The sequence below is a fragment of the Oreochromis aureus genome, linkage group 6 (assembly GCF_013358895.1).
Source record: "Oreochromis aureus strain Israel breed Guangdong linkage group 6, ZZ_aureus, whole genome shotgun sequence".
Lineage (NCBI taxonomy): Eukaryota > Metazoa > Chordata > Actinopteri > Cichliformes > Cichlidae > Oreochromis > Oreochromis aureus.
In genome coordinates, this window is record NC_052947.1 from 39,545,106 (window position 1) to 39,564,091 (window position 18,986).

Consider the following 18,986-nt stretch of genomic DNA (forward strand, 5'->3'; position numbering starts at 1 on the left):
CAATTCAATTCAATTCAATTCAATTCAATTTTATTTATATAGCGCCAAATCACAACAGAAGGTGCCTCAAGCACAGCCCCCCCCCTTTTTTTTAAAATCCGACTACTTAAGTACTTTTTAAATTATTAATGCATGCAAATTAATAAATATAAATTAAATCCGTTGTGTGTATGGGTTGAACCTGGGTTACTACCCCTCCAACCTGCCGAAGAAGAATTATACACTCTATATCTATCCTCTTTTGCTTATCCACTTCAGGGCTGCAGGGGGCGGGGGCGGAGACCATCCTAGCTGCCACAGGCCGAGAGCCTGCATGCACCCTGGACAGTCTGTCCTGTCAGTTGCAGGACTCCATAAAAGTAATATTTATTAAATATTTATTAAAGTGAAAGCAGGAGGCAAAAAAAACTGAATATGTTGCTGAAAAGAGGAGAACATCAAACATTTGTTCATGGTGAACAAAATTGTTATTTTATTCAAACTTTCTTTAACCAGGATAGCACGACTCTGGAGATGCTGCTTTAGCATAGGCGCCTGGCTGAGGCAGACAGCAGCACAATCAGCAAGAGCTGCACAGGCTAGTAACACACGTGAATACACACAGCAAAAATACACAAAAGAAGTATACAATGTAAGTCAATTCTAAAATTAAAATCATAAGTTACAGTTACTTATTTTTTTTCACCGATTGCTCAATGTGAGGAAGAAGACAGTCATCTGTTACGAATCCTAAGCACGTCTATCGTGTCCAGAGTCAGAGCGTGTAGACATATGTGAAAGGTTTATCATCAGTTCAGCTCTAGTGCTATTATGACCAAGATTGCCTATCTGTAAAATAAATAACAGTGGTCCAGGCACTGAACCCTGCGGGATGCCATTAGTTACATAAAGCAAGCATTCTTTCAACCTGCACATCCTGATAATTTTTCTGACAAGCCTGAACTGATAAATCTTTGCTTTAAGACTGTATGATGCAGTCTTAAAGCAATATAATAAAAAGGTACTGCCATACCGCCCTGTACGAGATGATTGATGATCTCTCGTGTTGAAGAAATCTGAGCTGCTGTGAGGAGATGCTGACAGTCACTTTTTCCTGTTACCATCAGATATCTGCTGAGAGTCATTAAGGCCTCACCACATAGTTTTCCTGTATATTTTTATGATTTTTATCATGTCATTGCTAAAAGAAATCTTTAGTGCTCCCTTGTAGATCATTTTTCACGTCATCCAGAAGTCATTCATCACAGCATTATCACATTTTCAATGACAGCACTCCCAGTGTACTAGTAAAGAGCTGAAAGGCAGACGCAGTGGCTGATGGGGCTTTAGTATTCTTCAGCGTGGGTTTAGCAGCTGAAAAATGGTGCATTCATGACGAGGTTATGAGACTTTTTATCATGAAACACATGAAGGACAGATTTGTCTCTTGATAGAAATGATTTTTACAGGAGTGGAACATTTTAATGTATCGCCTTAATATCAGAGGTACGTTTTAAGCATTAAATGTGATGGATGCATGCGTCTGTTCTTTCTCGCTGCCATGCCTGTTAACCATCTCTCTGCCCCCCCCATGCACATTTGTGGCCTCGCTGTAGGCTTCCTGGTCCTCTGGGAACTGCTGGTGTGTTTATCCTTGTGGACGAACCGTCATATGTACTATATTCACCTGCTCAGGGCCTTTTTTCATTACTGATATGATTTGTATTTGTGTTGTGAATACAGCAGCAAAGCTATGTGCATATAGTACATGGATGTAGTTTTATGCTCGGTCTTGTAAAATTTGAGATCACACGTCTCTGAATCCTTCAGCTACACAGAGAAACCAGAGATAAAATGTGCCATTTTGTATGGATTTTGATGTGTTGAATCCAAAGATGATGACTAAATTAGGAAACTGTAGACAATCTCCTATATGCAGTTTTAGTTTAAACCATAAATTTTAAGCTTAGCTCTTATGTGTATGGTTACTCCTTATAATAAAAATGATAAAAAACATGCCAGGGCAGGATTTATTTAACATCCTTCACAGTAGAGGTCAAAAGGATAAATAGAGATTTGAGAGTTGCATTCTGTCATGTGCAGCTAAAGTGGACCCAAGGAGCAGACCAACTCAAACACACTACAGTAAATTATGTATTAACAGTGAAATCACAATAGAAGATGACGAGGCGCAGGAGCGAAGACCGAGGATCTTGGGCGATCTAGGGAGAAAGGGAAACAGCAGTTAGTCACTGACAAGCGCTTAATTAGAAAACCGTCTGGATAATAAGTGAGAGAATTTAACGGATTGTGGAGCTTACTTGTCACACTTCTACCAAAGGCTCGGGCGGAGCTTGAGGACAGGAGGCTGAGGCAGAGAGGTGCGCAGGTGGGAGCCGTGGAGGTGTCCAGGTAAGTGGCGCAGGATGCAGTGAAAGTCCTGCAAAATCCTGGGCAAAGCTGGTGGACGAAGGATTGGTAAGAAGCAAATGAAGAGAGTGCAGACTGGAACCATGTCAGAGTTCAAGTTTAAACGAAACAAAGAAACTGCTGGTTACCATTAGAGCAGGGGCAACGATCAGAACCGCTGCCACGCCACTCCTTTAATACACCTGCCTGATTGACCCAAGGCCGCAGGTGTGCCAGGGAAACCCTGCGCGCCACAGCCACGTCCAGCTCAGCCGCACACCTGTTCCTAAAGAAAAGAAGACGGAAAAGAAAACCGGAGCCAGCTCGATCCTGACACATTTCAACTGGGCCCAAATTGGGCCATTGCTGCCAGAGTTCAGGGTTCAGAAAATCTTGTAGTCATTTTTGGCTTCAGTTCAAAACTCTTGGTCTTCAAACCGACTTCACAACACATCATAAAAACTAAAAACCAAGTTTGATAACGTGTATTTTGGAAGTGTTTCGGCTGCAAACCAGTGAACTCCAAAAAGTTCATCTCACAGACCTTGGGTGTGAAGTCTCCTGAAATAAAGCATAAAATCCCAAACAAATGAAAAACATTTTCTTACATCGCACTGAATGATGTTTTTTCCCTCTATTTTCAAGGATAGCATCTTTTTCTAAGTATTACTTTAATAGGTTTGTACTCAGCGACTGCACTTTATTTTACCAAGGTTGAGGTTAAAGAAAAATCATGGTTTCATTTTTCTTTTTATGCCAGTGAAGAGCACAGTACTTCCATTGGTGGATTGCATTCATACAGTTCTTTTATCTGAAGCACTGCTGTCCATCCAGTGATGATTCAGGCTCATGTTGAAGGACGTTTTAATGGACGGAAGGAGTTGGGGGTCATTTTAAGGTTTGCAATTATTGATCCTGAAGTGAAGAGGAAAAAAATCTGAAGGATTGTAAAACCTAAAAGATTAGATGAGCTCTAAAACCAACACTGACTAGAGTCGGCACAGAAAAGGTGTTTGCGGTTGTCTCTTTTGTCCGTATTAATATATCAATTAATTTTCATTTATATTTTATTTATATATCCACAAACGATTGCCTCAAAGAACTTTATTTTGTAAGGACAATTCCCAAAAATCAGAACAACCAATCAGACCCACTATGAGCAACCACTGGAAGAAGGTCCCTCTTAGCAGGAAGAAACCTCCAGTAGAACCAGGTTCGGAGAGGGAGACGGGACAAAAGACACACTGCAGAACAGAGGCACAGATTAATAACTATAAGGATTAAATATCAAAAAGGAAAGTTTTGAGTCTAATCTTAAAGGTAGAGAGGGTGTCTGTCTTCTGAACCCAAACTGGGAGCTGGTTCCACAGAAGAGGGGCCTCCCATTCTACTTTAAACTGTGCTGTAATGGCTGTAAATGTTTGTGTAAATGGGGGTCGTAGCCACAACAGAAATGTACCTCAAGTTCCCAGCTGTGAGCAAAGATGAGCTAAAAGACACCAAAACTATGGCGAACTTTTACTGAAGACACACATAGAGATTTATTTTTGGTGCTTTAAAGGTTAACGTAAAATGAATATCTGCCTTTGAGCTGTCAGTTACTGCTGACAGAGCGTGCCCAGAAGTTTTTATTTTTGTGGCATTTTCTTTATACGGAGACAAAATTAATGACATCTGAACGCGCTGAAGAAAATAAACAAATCAGAGGACGAAGAAGATTGAAAATGAAAATTGCCTGCTGATCAGAAAGCTGTCATTGCCATGTATATCTGTTTGATTAATAATTCAGCTCTGGCACAGCAGCGCGGCCCATTTTAATGTTCTCAGCCATCAGCCTCACCCTTCGTTATCACCCTAATTTAGACTGCATGGAGATGGATGCTGGGCGTCAGCCCATCGACCTGCCCACTCCACCACTGCTGATTTATGGGTTCCTTGCTATTTTGAGGTCACAGGGGTTTGCCTGAGCAGATATCACAGTGAATGAGTTTGCCGGTTGTCTTCTACTCCTAGATGAATGTGTAGCGTCCTGAGCCGGCCAATTTTTCAGGGAGAGTGTTTTTTGATTTAAAGCTCTAAAGTTTGAGGCAAAGAAAATCAGGCCTTCATTTGAGGACCTGATCTGCTGAAGCTTTGAGATGTGCCTAACAACACCTTAAATGGCTCTAAAATGACTGTAAACCTCCCGATACTTATCGCTTTAATCTAAACTCTGCCGACCCCTGAGATTGTTGTGCTCTGCTGCTGCTAAATTGAAGCCACCGGCTTTGTTTTTCATCACTCTGCTGATTTATCCTCCAAACATACAGTCGCTCTATTTATCTGTGAGCTTGACCTTTTGCGCATGTGACTGCACACCAAAGAGCGTTCCACTGGTTGTCCAGGACACCATCTGGACAGGTTTATACATTTATTCAAGACAGAGTGGTATTAGTTGTCCCAGAGTCAGTGGGGTTAGTCTGGGACGCCAGGTCTGTCTCTCATGACGGCGTGACAGTGAGAGTTCTGCGTGTCCATGCCACTCGCTGACCTCAGTGAGTCTATGTCTGGGTGCCTCATTATACTCTCACCTGGCATCATTAATACTTGTTTGTCTGGAAGGAGATGGGAGGTAGAAGTGGGTCGGAGCCCTACGGTTCAAGTATTGACGGTCACTGGCTGGAGAAATTAGACAAATGCGCTTGATTGATGGAGAGAGAGGCCGAAAAGTGGATCGAGATATTTTCAGCGGTGGAATACGATCAATAGGTTTGCAAATGACACAGAGTCCTCGACAGTGATTGCTTTAGATAATGTCCTCTTCTAACACGGGGATAATGGGAAGGAAAAACTCAGTCTTGAGGATGAATCGTTGTGTCTGTTTTGTCTTATAGGACTCATTTTCATTTGTCACATCAGTCCCGATTGGCAGCAGCCGCTCGCTTTGTGATTCATGGTGATGAAAGAAAGTTATTTTTTAGGCCTGAGAACAGACTGGTACACGGTCATGTGACCACAGATATACCACTCGCTCTCTGCAGAATAATTATTTTTACAAATGTTTCTGGAGTTTTGACATCTTATGGTTAGCTTATGGTTATGAAGATAAAGTAATCTGGGTTGTTAAGCCAAGTGCACCCCGTTCCTTTACAGCAGAGCACTGTTTCCCATCTACAACAGCTCTATAGTGGAGCGCCATCCAAAATGACTGAAACGCATCAGTCCAGAGCAGCAGTCTGCTGCCTTTATGATCTAAGAGCAACTGTTGATTTAAAAAAAAAACAACATCAACAAAAAAAAAACTGTCTGGAGCCCAGTTGAGATTTTAGCCTCTGGTTGTGTAGAAAAACATCCATCGATCACCTTATGTTGACCACAGTTAACCTCCCCTCACATCCATTGGGTTGTGGCAGATGTCCGCCCCTCCCTGAGCCTGGTTCTCCCAGACGTTTCTTCCTGTTGTAAAGGAGTTTTTCCTTGTCATTGTCGCCAAGTGCTTTGTCATTGGGGGTAATGTGATTGTTGGGTTTTCACCTTACAATAAAAAGCACCTTGAGCGACTGCTGTTGTGATGTGGTGCTATATAAATAAAGTTGAGTTGAATTGTTGGACATCCAACAAATGCTCTTAATGCCACTGGTTTAGTTTCTGAGCTACTCTTTAGCTTTCGTGGCATAATGTTAGTGTTAGCCTACATCTTCTGACAGATGAGGCCTTTGGGTTGAGGACTGTTGACATACGCCCTTTAACAGCATCCTTTGCTCCCATTGGTAGTTGCTTCAGTCGTTCACCTCAGTGCTGAGATTAATTAGGCTCAGGATGTGCCCACATCATGTTGCTAGCGGTTGCTTCATTTGTTGTCGAATTTCATTGACATGTGATGGTCTTTGGTTGGAGCATTGCTGCTGTCTCTTTCTGTAATGATGCAAAGTTAATAAAAATGTTTTAAAGCTTCAAACGCAGTTCCTAACCAAAAGCCTGCCCCATTGTCATTAGTCAGTAGTACTTGGCTATAAAAATGGAAACCAGAAAGCTTCTGGCACCAAAGGACACGTCTCGAAGCTTGCTAAAAAGTCATCCCATTTTTTTAAAAATACTTTTGTATACATTTATAACAGCAGCTATTCTCATTTTTAAAAATCACACAAGTGCTGCCTTGATGTGAAATGCAGTCTTTCAGCCCCAGGTGCACTCTTACCAACATACGGTAATTACAATAAATGTGAGACGAACACTTCACAACACAGCAGAGCTTCATAAACAGCGGGAAACTTCACAATCAGCATCTGGCTCATTTATGAAGTCTGAATTGTTCAGTTCCTCCCCTTTGCTTTCCATTACAAGTCCTCCTGCAGCTCTGCTGATGGACTTTTAATTTGTGGAGGCTCTTTACGTGCCTCAACACAAGAGAACAGACACAATAAACTACAGTCAGGCTGCTTTACGACTTTGCACACTTGTGGTTTTATGCAGTTGTTTCTCTTTCTCTTCAAACATTTTAAAGGCCCTTAACGTTTCAGTTTTCTGCTGAATTTTGGTTGTGGTCTCTTAATAAGGACGTCTATGAAATAGCTGCACTCTGTGGGTGGTCTCGCTGGGTTTATCTCCTCACAGCGCCTTCGCATTTTGCTTTTGTGATAGAGCATCGTTTCACAGCACACGGATTATGTGCGTGCCCTTACTCAGGCTCCTCGTGCTTTTTCTCTTGTTTCTTTTTTTGGATTCGAGCTGCAATCGCTGCTGTATAAGGGGAAGCATTACAGGGTGATGCATGCTGTCCATCTGCTTTTTACACTAATTACCTTTTTGGGGCACAATTAGAAATGATATGTAACACCAGCTACGGATTGAAAGAGTCAGGCTTTTAATAAGGGCTGCAAAAATGGCTAAATAAACTGCAGCCAAATTGGATGAAACCACTAAGCTGAAAGATAAAGTTTATAGGGAAGCGGTGAGCTCTTTCTACATTTTCCATTCGTCAGCAGGTGAAGCTATATGATTTTTTTTTCTATAATGTTTATGGAATAGCCAAGCTTTGCTTCTCTTGTCAGAGAAAGCATCGTTAAAATGTTAAAGTTCTTGGTTCACAGACTTTAATTATACTGCAAACTGAACCATATCAGAAGGAAAACTAGGAACAATATTGTTTGTCGTGCAGATGCACTGGCTAGACCTGTTTTAATGGGATAGGTGGCCTGCTACTGATCCACCGTGCCCCACTAAAATCTCAGGTTTTAGTTTTAAAGAGTGGAGTAGTAAGTCATTGATAATAAGAGGGGAAATACAGACTTATTTGTAGTACAGTTTAAAACAATACAGTTTAGCCACAATGCAACCTCCAGTGCAGAAAAACAAAGCCATCCCCAAGTACCAAAAACTGCAGTTCCTCTAATGACTACTTGAGTGGTGCTCCTAAAGTGAGTCAGTCTCCATAGACTCGCATGTTGTCTCCATTGTAGACAGTGTCAAAGATGGATGAAGCCATCGTAACATCACTTATTGGTTACTCATTCTGAAGCTACATTAGCATTCTTGATCAGTGTGGTGTTAGTTATTTGGAGCCATAACATACCATATGTGGATGAAAGGGTGCCATGCTAATTATCAGCTCATGCTAGCAAACTACAATGCAAACACTGGCATTGGCTAATTAATGCTAAGCAACAGACTAATATTCTGGACCATCTGTAACTCTCAGTGGCTCAAATTTATCAGATGATTCCATGTATTTTGCACATTTCTATTTCACTGTTGTGTCTGTATCGTTCTGTTCTGTCTGGAGTTGCGCTGTCTTTGTCTTGTTTTTTGAAATTTTTGCACACTTGCACCTTATGTGGTCCTGTGTTGATTGTCTGTTGTCTATCATATGTAGCACCATGGTCTTGGAGGAACATTGTCTCATTTCACTGTGTACTGTACCACTGCACATGGTTGGAATGACAATAAAGCCACTTGACTTGACTAAAATGGTCTAAAAGGCACCAACAGCACGAACGTGGTCATTAGCACGAGGTCGATGGGCTCCACCCGCCTGTGTCCAGACACCTTTTAACCAGCGTGGCCACGCCTCTAACTGCTCCCAGTGGATGAAATATAACCAAACTGCTCAACTCAGAGATTTTATGATTGGGGAAACTATCAAAAGAGGCCAAAATATTTTTGTAGTCCAGAATCTAGCCGATGACTTCAGCGGTGCATCATCACACGTGCATATGGCCATGTGTGTGCTGGTGCTGCAGGTCTGCAGCATGCAGTAGCCCGTGGATTGGCACTGTGAAAAAAGAGTCAAGATTAATGTATGTCAACACGACCTGACTGTAAATTGAGTCATTTTCACATCATTATCCACTTTGCCGAAATAAAAAACAGATGGTGCAGTTTAATGCTTAAAAAAAATCATCTTTCCAGTTTGGACTTGGTGTTTGACTTTCAGATGATTTATTCATGTTCCCTTCAAAGTTCACTGAAGAGATGATGATTTTTTTTGTGTGTATTTTCTGTGAAGAGACAGTAAGTTTAAGCCTAAAATATATTGATCGGATACATTTCCTATAGTTCTTAAACTTAGTTTTTGAGTTAACATCACTGTCTTATCACATAACATATCCAGCTGAACATATCGTACTTTCTGTCAAATTCTTCTTCTGTTCGTGAGTCTGTTGTTTATTCAGCTGCAATAAGAAGTTGATTTATTTCCTTCAGCAAGTAATGGGTAATGGTGTGCCAGGTCTTCCTTAAATAAAGGTTAAATAAACAAAAAATAGAAGTACTGAAGATAAAATAATCCTGCATTCAAACCTAACATTGTAAGTTATCATGCTTTTGTTTTGTTTTTTTTAATGGGGGAGGAACTATATCTGCATTAAACATACAGGCATGACATATCACTGCACTGCATGTGTGCCCAGTCATTGAACCTTTACACCATGGTCACCAGTGCTGGTTCAGCTTAAATGTTTCTGTGTGGCTCCAGCTCAGATTAAAGTTCTACAAGTGATAAAACCCTGGAAGCGAGTACACCCAGGATCCATTACAGTGCACCGTAATCTATGACTGTTTTGCCAATCTAATAAAATCTGTTAGTCCTTTTTATTGTTTATTATCATTATATTGCATAACTGTAGATGTTAGCGGCTCAATTCGCCAGCAGCTGTTTCAGGACTTCAAAAAAAACGTAGCGTACCACGACAGATAAACCAAAATTTTGCCTTCTTAAGGGTTTTTGGAACGTTCAGGATCTTTGATCTGTGAGATTTTGGTCTTCACATTCAGCTAGTCTACATGTCGCACTGCCCTGTTGGCTGTATTCCTGGCTCGGGCCATCCAATAGATCATAAACAGTGTTACTTCTCAGATTACTTGTGGGACTTTCTGTGACTGTTTCTAGTCTACCCCATGCCAAAACTCCAGGCTGCTGGATTATAGTTTCTCTCCGAACAGTCCTTCTCATAGATGATTCCATCCTGTTCATGAGTTTTATCTGTCTGGATGTTGTACCTGGGTATTTTCCCATGGCCTTTGGCTTCCCTGAGTCCTTCACAAAGCAGTGACATCAGGCCGTGTCCACTCACTGTGGGGGGGCAGGGGCTTATTCTCTGCCAAGACCCTGAAGTTCTGGGGGCACAAGGTATCCAGTGTATCCACCTTGTAGCGGATGCCACATCTAGGCGACATTAATCTTGCTGCCTGAGAGGCTGTAACTGATTTGGAAGGCTTCAGTGCTCTGCGTCCAGTTCACAGTATGTGGTACTTGCGGTGAGGCTACAGTTTGAGTGCACAAGCACACCGTACGCACTGCATCAAACTCTTCCTGTTGACCAATCTGTGAGTGCATTAACAGAACAGACTCTGCACCAAATGGTTTGGGATGACTTGTATATCGTTACACCCTTCAAAGATCTCATTTTTTCTACACATTCAAACCTAGAGCTGGAACCAGCTTTTACCATTTGTGAAATATTATTTTTCAGTTTTATAATGAGAATCGATATTAAACGTGTTTTCTGGAGATAATCTTTCACGCAACTTAATGCAGTCATATGACTCTCACTCAAGCAGTCGGTGCTGGTGGACTGCTTGAAACCTCATTTTGAAATAATCTATAAACTGTTTTTGTAGTCCTCTCCTCTCAAACACATAAAGCAGGAGACACCTCAGGAGAGGAGCAAATTAAAGCTGTCACAGCCAAACGCTGCCTGCAGCTACATGACGTCGAAGAACGTCTCTTGGCTGTGCGTTTTTAAGGATGTAATGGAAATAATCGTCTCGTGCCTAACGACTCGGCTGAGGTTCATTGGTTCGGCGTGTGTGCAGACGCGAAAGCCAGACTTAAATGAAATGACGTAAAAAGGAAGTTCTCTGGCTACAGAAATATTGTAAACTTAAAGTTTTTGCCAAGAAGCAACATTCCTGTCATCTGTTGACTCTGAAGCTTGCCACTGTGGTGGATGAACTTCCTCTCCTTTAACTCAAACATAAACACCACCGCTGCCCTCACCACAATGCAGGACATCACTGAAAATAGGAAACATTATAGCTACAGTGTGTGTGTTTTGTTATTCTTAATGTGGCCACCACGGTTTGAAAATCCCTGCGCTGTAGTTTCTGTTCTTTGCTCGCTGTGCATCGTTTCCAGTGCGTGTGTCATGTGCGCTATCGGTTTTCTAAAGACTGCTCACAGCAAACAGCCCTCAGTCACGGGGCTCCTCCCAGACGCCTCGCTGTATCAATAGTCAGACGTCACAAAAATCCTCATGCTCGCTTCCTCAGTGAGCCGACTTTGCAAGTTCATTTGCACTCATCTAATCTCCCAAACACATTCAGCTTGTTCTGCTCTAACTCATGCTTCTTGCAGCCTGAGATGCATAACATCAGCATTATGGGGAATGAGAGACACTCCCCACCCCTCTTTGCTACTGCTTGACAAAATACAGAGAGCATCCCTGGCTCAGGCTTTCAGAGAGCCCAGATGAATTATGGAAATGTGTCGTCTTCTGAGCTTCAGTCACACTAATGTCTGCAGCTCACTGTCAGCACTGTGGCTTTTAACATGTAGCAGCTTATAGCTTATATTGCATACGTACAGCATGTGTGACCGAGCAGGAATAGTGTAGCATGACCCATTCCTGCCTTATCAGAGCTCCAAGTTGATAAATGTGCAGACTGTGCTTTAAGGACTGACCATAAATTGTCAATCTGATTAAGAGTTGGGGAGTTTCCTGGCCATGAATCAGAAATGTTCATTTGATGCCATTTTGTTATCACTTTTGCTTTGTCACATGGTGCTCTGTCATTTGAGTAAATGCACAGATTGTCACCAAATTGCATGTGGATCTTGGAAGAAGTTGGTGTTTATAGTAGGATCAGTCCTTAAAGTCAGGACAATTGATTCAAATCAGCACATCCTCTGAAAGACACAAATTTACGTATGGTGGTAACAGTAACAGACGCATGCTGTAATGCCGAGTACTCAATCTCATCACGGTTGACAGCAAATAAGTAACAGAAAATAAGAAAAAACCATAAATGGTCATCTCTGAACTAGTGATAAGATTTTCCTCCTCCTCCTCTGGTGAGCCTCTGAAATGTGCTGAGTGCACAGAGGAGGCCTGTCGCTGTTGGAATAAACCAACACTGTCAAGATGAATGCCAAGAATGCTTTGAGATGTCAGATGCGTGACTGACTGAGTGCGTGAAGGAATGTCAACCTCACGGGGAAGGTCAAAGGTCTTGAGGTCAAATTTCTGGGTCACGATTAGACGACTGTGGTTAATTATGTTATTGATGGTTGTGCTTTAGTCAGCTTTTTGAATCAGATGATGACTTCTCACTGCTGCCTCCCAGGACCCCAAACCTGAAACCGCTATTTTTTCAAAGAGCTGCTCCATAATCTAATCACGCCGGCCATCCACACAACATAAATGTGCATACACACAGCAGGACACGCCGTCCTCTGAAAAGTCGACACATATGAGCACTTTTTTGACCTCGTATGGCTCTTTTATGGAGGTTTAGGTTTTGCTTTTCCTTGTCGACTCGTAAACACACCAGACATTAAGGTGACACACACTTCCCTTGCTCCGCAGTTCACCATAATAAGTGAAAAGGCTTCAGTTTTTATTGTTTCAGCAACACGTGCTCTGACATTTGGGAACACTATCTTCTGCCAAAGCATGCGAGGACGCCGTCATCCCCTCCAGGTCATGAGCTTGAGAAACACAGTCAGTAAAGATTGTGAGTGTAACTGGATTTTAGATATGTGAACAAGCAGCTGATGTGGGGAATCCAACTTTTTCTTTCACTTTTTGAAGTCTTTATGAAACAAAACAATCAAACTTTGGTGAATTTTGATTCGGCTGTTCCATAAAGTTGCAGCACTGAGACGTCCTAATGTTTTGTCCCAAAAAATGAGAATGCAGCCTGAGACGGTTGATGGTTTCAGATTTAAAAATCAGATCACAGAATGTAAGTTGGATTACTCTGTTTACTAAACAGTTACAAAGCTTCCACTATAGCATCATACTAACAGCATTATGTGTAAAGTGGTGATGCGTCCTTTAAAGTAGAATAATTGTTAAAGACTTGTGGATTGTGCACCAGCTAAACTCTGTTTACGTAAAGTTCAGACAAAATCTAAAATGAAAAGGCAGATCGGCAGGTGGGATCGCTGAAGACAAATCAAGTTCGATCGTGTGACGTCTGCTCTGAAACTAAAATCTAAGGGCAGGAGCAGGATTTGGTTTCAGGACCATGGACAGCATCAGATAATATATCTGTGTCATGTGTCATGTCATGTGTCTAAAAATCAGCTTATGGCATCATCTGGCATATACCCAGTCACATGTGATCATTACGGCATCATTAATCAGTCTATTAGCGTGCTGTGATCCAATTAACACATGGCAGAACTAATCTGGAAGGTGCTTTTAAGTGAGAGTAGAGCTTCTTTATGCAGATTTATGATACGTAAAGTGGGAAATACGGTCATTTTTTTGTCCTGCACAGTTTATGCAGATATGAATGCGTTGCCTTGCTGCTCGTTCTGCATACCCTCTTTGTGTACAGTGACACGTGTACTGAGCACGCTCACATGACCCTACAGTGTAAAAACCGGGTTAAATGGGCAATCAATCAGTCAGACTTTAGTTTATAGTACCTTTCGTGCTGAGTGACGAACACATAGTACACAGAAACTGACAAGCTGATAACAAGACGTAATAAAGCAAAAATAACATCCAACAATGATCAATTTTAAAATAAACAGAAAATTCAAAAAGGAAAATTTTGAAATGGTCAATAAGAGTGAGAGAAAATCAAAGAAAATTAAGAAAAAATTGGGAACCAAGATGAAGTAAAACTGTTGAAACTGAATAAGTGAAAAAAAAGAATAAGTTTACATAAAATACAATAAAGGCAAATAAATAATAAAAGTACAACTATGGCAGCTAAACTTCAACTGGTTTCCAGTCAGATAAAATCAAATCAAAAATATGACCTCTGCGGGGCTCCAGGGTCACCTTTTCCTCAGCTATGCAAATTATTCGGGTGTGTGAGTGACGAAAACATTCGGGCAGCAGATTCTGACTTTTAGAAAAGCCTGTTTGTGTCTCAGCTGCGAGGTGCTGCGAAAACCGGCTCCTAACAAACGGACAACTGAAAGGAACACGTTTAAGAGGGCAAAGCCAGATTTTTATGTCTTTTATTGGGCAGAGACCTTTCATTAATAGGACACAGACGTCCTCATCTTCGATTTTTCTTTCACGTTTTATTTTAATTTTATGTTTTTTGCACTGAACCAAACATTGAGGTGAAAAGTTCTCTCTATTATCAGAGTGGACAGAGATTGTTCAGCCAGGCGTTTTAAAGAGGATCTTTTGTGCTAATTTTCAGCTTTCTTATTTTCGTTGTTGGACATTCTTAGGAGCTTTACATAATTCAAAGTTCAGATTAATTCTTATGTGTCTTATAATGGCCCCTCTGTCTTTTTATGGCTGTTTTGACTCGGTTGTGATCATTTTCCATTTGCTCTTCTCACTCTGATAATTTGTGCACATGTCCGTGGTCGTTTTCAGCCTCTTATTGGTGATTTTGCATGTTTTTGTGATTATTTTGTGTCTCACTTTAGTCGCGCTATCTGTTTGTGGCATTTTGCATTGCGTCAAAGTCATTTTATTGACTTTCTGGCAAAAAACATCCAGGAGCATCCTGCAGCTCACCTGGTGAAAGCTGTGTCCTCACTGCAGAGGCATGGCTTTAATTCCACTCCAGGCCATTTACTGCCCCGCTCTCCCTACCATCCTATCATCCAAGATGACAGATAAAAAGGGGACTGTGGAGATATGTCTGCCAATCAAATTCAGAGTGATAATGAGCTGTAATATACCATTGCAGTTTGCGGATATCATTAGTTTTGGAGCTCATTTTGCAGACAAATCAATTAAATTATGCTAATCAGAGCAGCACTTACCACTTGTTCCGTGATGCTGGGCCTCCGTGCGAGTGCAGGGGAGGTGGAGGATGAGTGGGTGGAAGGACGTACGTCTCCATCTTTGTGTTCGCCAGTTTAATTTTCAGTCAGTGTTGTTTGGAAGGTTAAGAGCGATCACTCTGCTGGAAGCACTGAACGAGATACTCCAGGTGAATCCTTCAGCTCTGAGTGCAGGGCATCATGACACACGGGGGCCAAGGCCGTCCGAGAGCCTCACTTTGTGGGATTAATTAGTGAACCTCATTGAGAACTTAATGATGCTGTCACAGGGCTTTTCACTTCATCCTCCCCTCTTTTTTTTAAAGTAAATATATTCAAACTGGAAACACGAGTTAGGCTACGGATGAAGGGAGTTGATTGTCACTCTATAATTTTCGGTCTGACAACCTTGTAAGTGCGAGAGGCGTAGGTGTGCCACTGACAAGGAGCTCGTGTTTCAGCTGACAGCACCACAATGCTTGTCACTAGATGTTTTCCTCCAATCAAAAGCACATTATTCAAATCTTTGGAAATGTCAACAGTGCAAACCTCAAACTTTCGATACTTTATGCTTTTTGTTTCATTCGGAACCTCCAGCAGCTCTGCGAGGCCTGTCGCAGAGCAGGAGGAGAACTCATGGGTCGAGAAATGATGACATAACCATCCCCGCGGCTGTGGAAAATCCTGACCTTCATTTTGGCTCTCTGCATGTCGGCGAGGGCCCAAGTGGGGTCAGAACAGCACAGTCCTGTACTGTTCTGTGGGGTATGGGAGTGTGACCTGCTCTGCACACCCACTATTTTCACACAGGCGTCATTCAAACACTGGAAGTAGTCCTGATGGGCCCGGCTGTCAAGCTTGAAAGACTTCCCTTCAACTCTGTGATAATCTGGGGTCAGTTTGGCACGAGGGGCCCATAGGAAGGAGTCCCCAGTCTCCGCTTCGGTACAGCTGTGCACAGGGACAAACTGCATTGTGGGTAGGGCCAAGGTCAGATTGCCAGAAATGATATTTTTCCTAGAGGAAATGGATTGTAATGTGAAAAACCTTTTTCAAATTCCAGTAGTTTCGCAAATGCTTGCAAAGCTGTTTTAAAAGTCAGTCCGCTGCCAGCTAGGAGTCTTTATCGGCTTATCCGGTGGTGACTGCTCTGTGGCCTGCTGAATGGAAGTGGAAATGGATTGTGAGTTTCCAGGTTAAAATAACAACAAAGTGCCTCGTTTCTATGCTGGAGATGTAGAGATGCACCGATCTGATATCTGCATCAATCCCATCCTGACTGAAAAAGCTGACTCGGGTATTTTGACAAAGGGCAGAATTGACTTGTTGAAGTCTGCGGAGCATCTAACCAGGATCTCTCGTAGACACTCTGTATGAGTTTTGGGTACATGCGAATGCAAGGAGGCAGACCCGGGGGAGTTGCTGGTTGAGGCTGAATAGTTCAAAAGATTCTCTTCTGTGTGTTTTCCTTGACTTTGAGGTAAAACATCAAGACATGAAGGAAAGATGTGAAGGAGAATTCATGAGAGGAAGCCTTTCTTTTTGAAGTTTGCGTTTGATTGATGATTGTAATTTGGCTCTGTGATAGACTGCAGACCCTCAGTGACAGCTGGGATAGACTGCAGCGTCCCAACAACTCTGAGCTGGATAAACAGTTATGAAAATGAATGGATGGATCTTTACCGGACGTGAAATTACTGATGGCAGCTAAACTACAGCCGTCACTTCACTTTGATCATTGTTTAAAGTTTAAACACCCACATATTAGCAGGTTTTGACTTTAGAGGGTAAATGCAGAATATAATTATAATTAGTCTACTTAATTTGGTACTCACGCTGATATATTTTTTTCCTGAAACACTCAATCATGTATCTCATTTCCCTTCATGAAGGATGATCCACTGTGTCCTTTGCTAAAGGAGGTAATAAAGGAAGCGTCTTTCCTTGGTATTTAGAGGATTCAACCAACCAGTTGGGAACCTTCCTGAGCAAAGGTGACTATTCGACCACAACCTTCATCTCTCAGCTGCTTAGGCCTTCAAACAGGTCTTGTAATAAATCTTTATTGCCTAAATGTCATTTCTGGCAATCTGACTTTGGCCCTGCCTGTAATTTATACAGATGGATAAAAGATTAAAGACTTTCGACTTGTACAATAAACACAGTTAATTCAATAAAGTTGTTTATTTTGTATCAAGCAGTAAATGGGAACTGTGGACACTTTTCATAGATGCAACCAGGTTTGATTGTGGACAGCAGAAGGTGCCTCTGCTCTCTCTGTTCTGTAACAGTGAGGGGTTTTGTTTGGATTTCAACAGGGGTGAAAATAATCACCTGAAATTCTGTAATTAAAGGTGTGTTTATTAGTTGAAGCGAACTTCAGAGGCTTAAAAACAAGACCTCATTATGACTGTGTAACGTGAAGCGGGCTGTGTTGCTGTCATTGGACAATAGTTAAGAGAAAACACACACATACACTGCGTGTCAGACGGGCCTGTGCAGCAGTCTGAGATGATAAAACACAGATGTGCTCTCACCATTTAACATCAGGAGCCACCGTAGCTCTAAAGGCTGCACTCATATTTCTCATTTTGGAAGCTTTGTGTGATGGAAAAACAAAAAAAAAAACAACAATGAAGATGGAAAGCTACGGTTTCCTGGCGGAGGGAGCGACAGTCGGGAGTGTGGAAGTGGTCGGATGTTGCTTGTTTTCCAAGAGCCGCAGTTTCACTGCTTGTTTCTTGCAAACCATGTTGCACAAACAAGCATGATTAACTTGATATCTCAGGAAATTGAATAATGGTCGGGCTCACTGTTCACTGCAGACAGGAAATAATTGTGCAATTGCGCTGCCAGGTCGTTGGTGTGCTGCTCTTCCTTCACTGCCAGAATGGGTTCAAGAGTTTGTCACAGAGGAACAATTCCACTTTAGTGCACAGCCTGTTTGGGACCAGTGGAAATGAGGGTTTGGTCAGTGTGGTGGATGAGGTCAGCCCATTGATGTCATCCTGTTTGACTCCAGTTTTGTGTTTTTGTTCAGGTTCGTCTTGGTCTTCAGCTGCCTGGTCCTCTCTGTGTTCTCCACCATCCCAGCTCATCAGGAATTCTCCTCCTACTGCCTGCTCATTCTGGTAAGCACCTGGAAAAATCTTCATCTACCAGTAACTCTGAGTAATCAGCTCTTTAATTCATTGACATCTACGTTATACCCAAGCATACGCGTAGTACAGTGTGTGAATGTGTGTGTGAATGGGTGGATGACTGGTTGTGTAAAGCACTTTGGGGTCCTTAGGGACTAGTAAAGCGCTATACAAATACAGGCCATTTACCATTTTAGTACATACAGTAAGACCATCAATAAGGCTGCTCCACCACCTTAGAGGGGAATTATCTTTCCTTGCACAATCAGCTTTCTCCTCTAAACCAGTTAAAGACTGGAAAATGTTCCCAAAGAATTTAAAAACTTTTGCAGAGTTTCATTCATTATTCTCATTAGAACTGCTTCCTGTTTGTGTATAACTTTATATGTATATGATGAATTTTGATATTTGATGCCTGCGTACGTGTGTGTGTGTGAGAGAGAGAGTGTGTGTGTGTGTGTGTGTGTACGGGTTTCTACTATCCTGGTGGGGACCGCAACCTGACATTTACTATACTGGGGACTTTCTGCACCGTGGGGACCCAAGTCCAGGTCCCCACGGGGTTGAAAGCAATTTTCACACTCAAAATGTAGTTTTAGTGTCAGGGTTACAATTAGGTTATGGTTAGGTTTAGGGTTAGGGTCAGGGTTAGGCATTCATTTTTGATGGTTAGGGTTAGGGTAAGCGGCTAGGGAAAGCATTATGTCAATGGGATGTCCCCACGAGGATAGCAAATCCGCACATTTGTGCGCGTGCGCGTGCGTGCGTGTGAGAGTGTGTGCACGTGTGTGTTTGCGTGTGTGTGTGTGTGTGTGTGTGTTTGCGTGTGTGTGTGTGTGTGTGTGTGTGTGTGTTTGCGTGTGTGTGTGTGTGTGTGTGTGTGTGTGTGAGTGTGTGTGTGTGTGTGTGTGTGTGTGTGTGTGTGTGTGTGTGTGTGTGTGTGTGTGTGTGTGTGTGTGTTGTCCAGAGTCTGCAGGAAAAGTTCTTCTGACCTGAATAACACAGACAGTCCT

The 18,986-nt window shown here is 42.2% G+C and overlaps 1 protein-coding gene across 5 annotated transcripts in view; it reads left to right on the forward strand.

The window, feature by feature from the left end:
• kcnq5b (potassium voltage-gated channel, KQT-like subfamily, member 5b) overlaps positions 1-18,986 on the forward strand; it is a 137,789-nt gene that overhangs the window by 78,399 nt on the left and 40,404 nt on the right. For all 5 annotated transcript variants that reach the window (XM_039614050.1, XM_031739843.2, XM_031739845.2 and 2 more), the window contains exon 2: positions 17,874-17,964. In XM_039614050.1, coding sequence (XP_039469984.1) covers positions 17,874-17,964 — 91 coding nt within the window. The remainder of the gene's footprint in view (positions 1-17,873; positions 17,965-18,986) is intronic.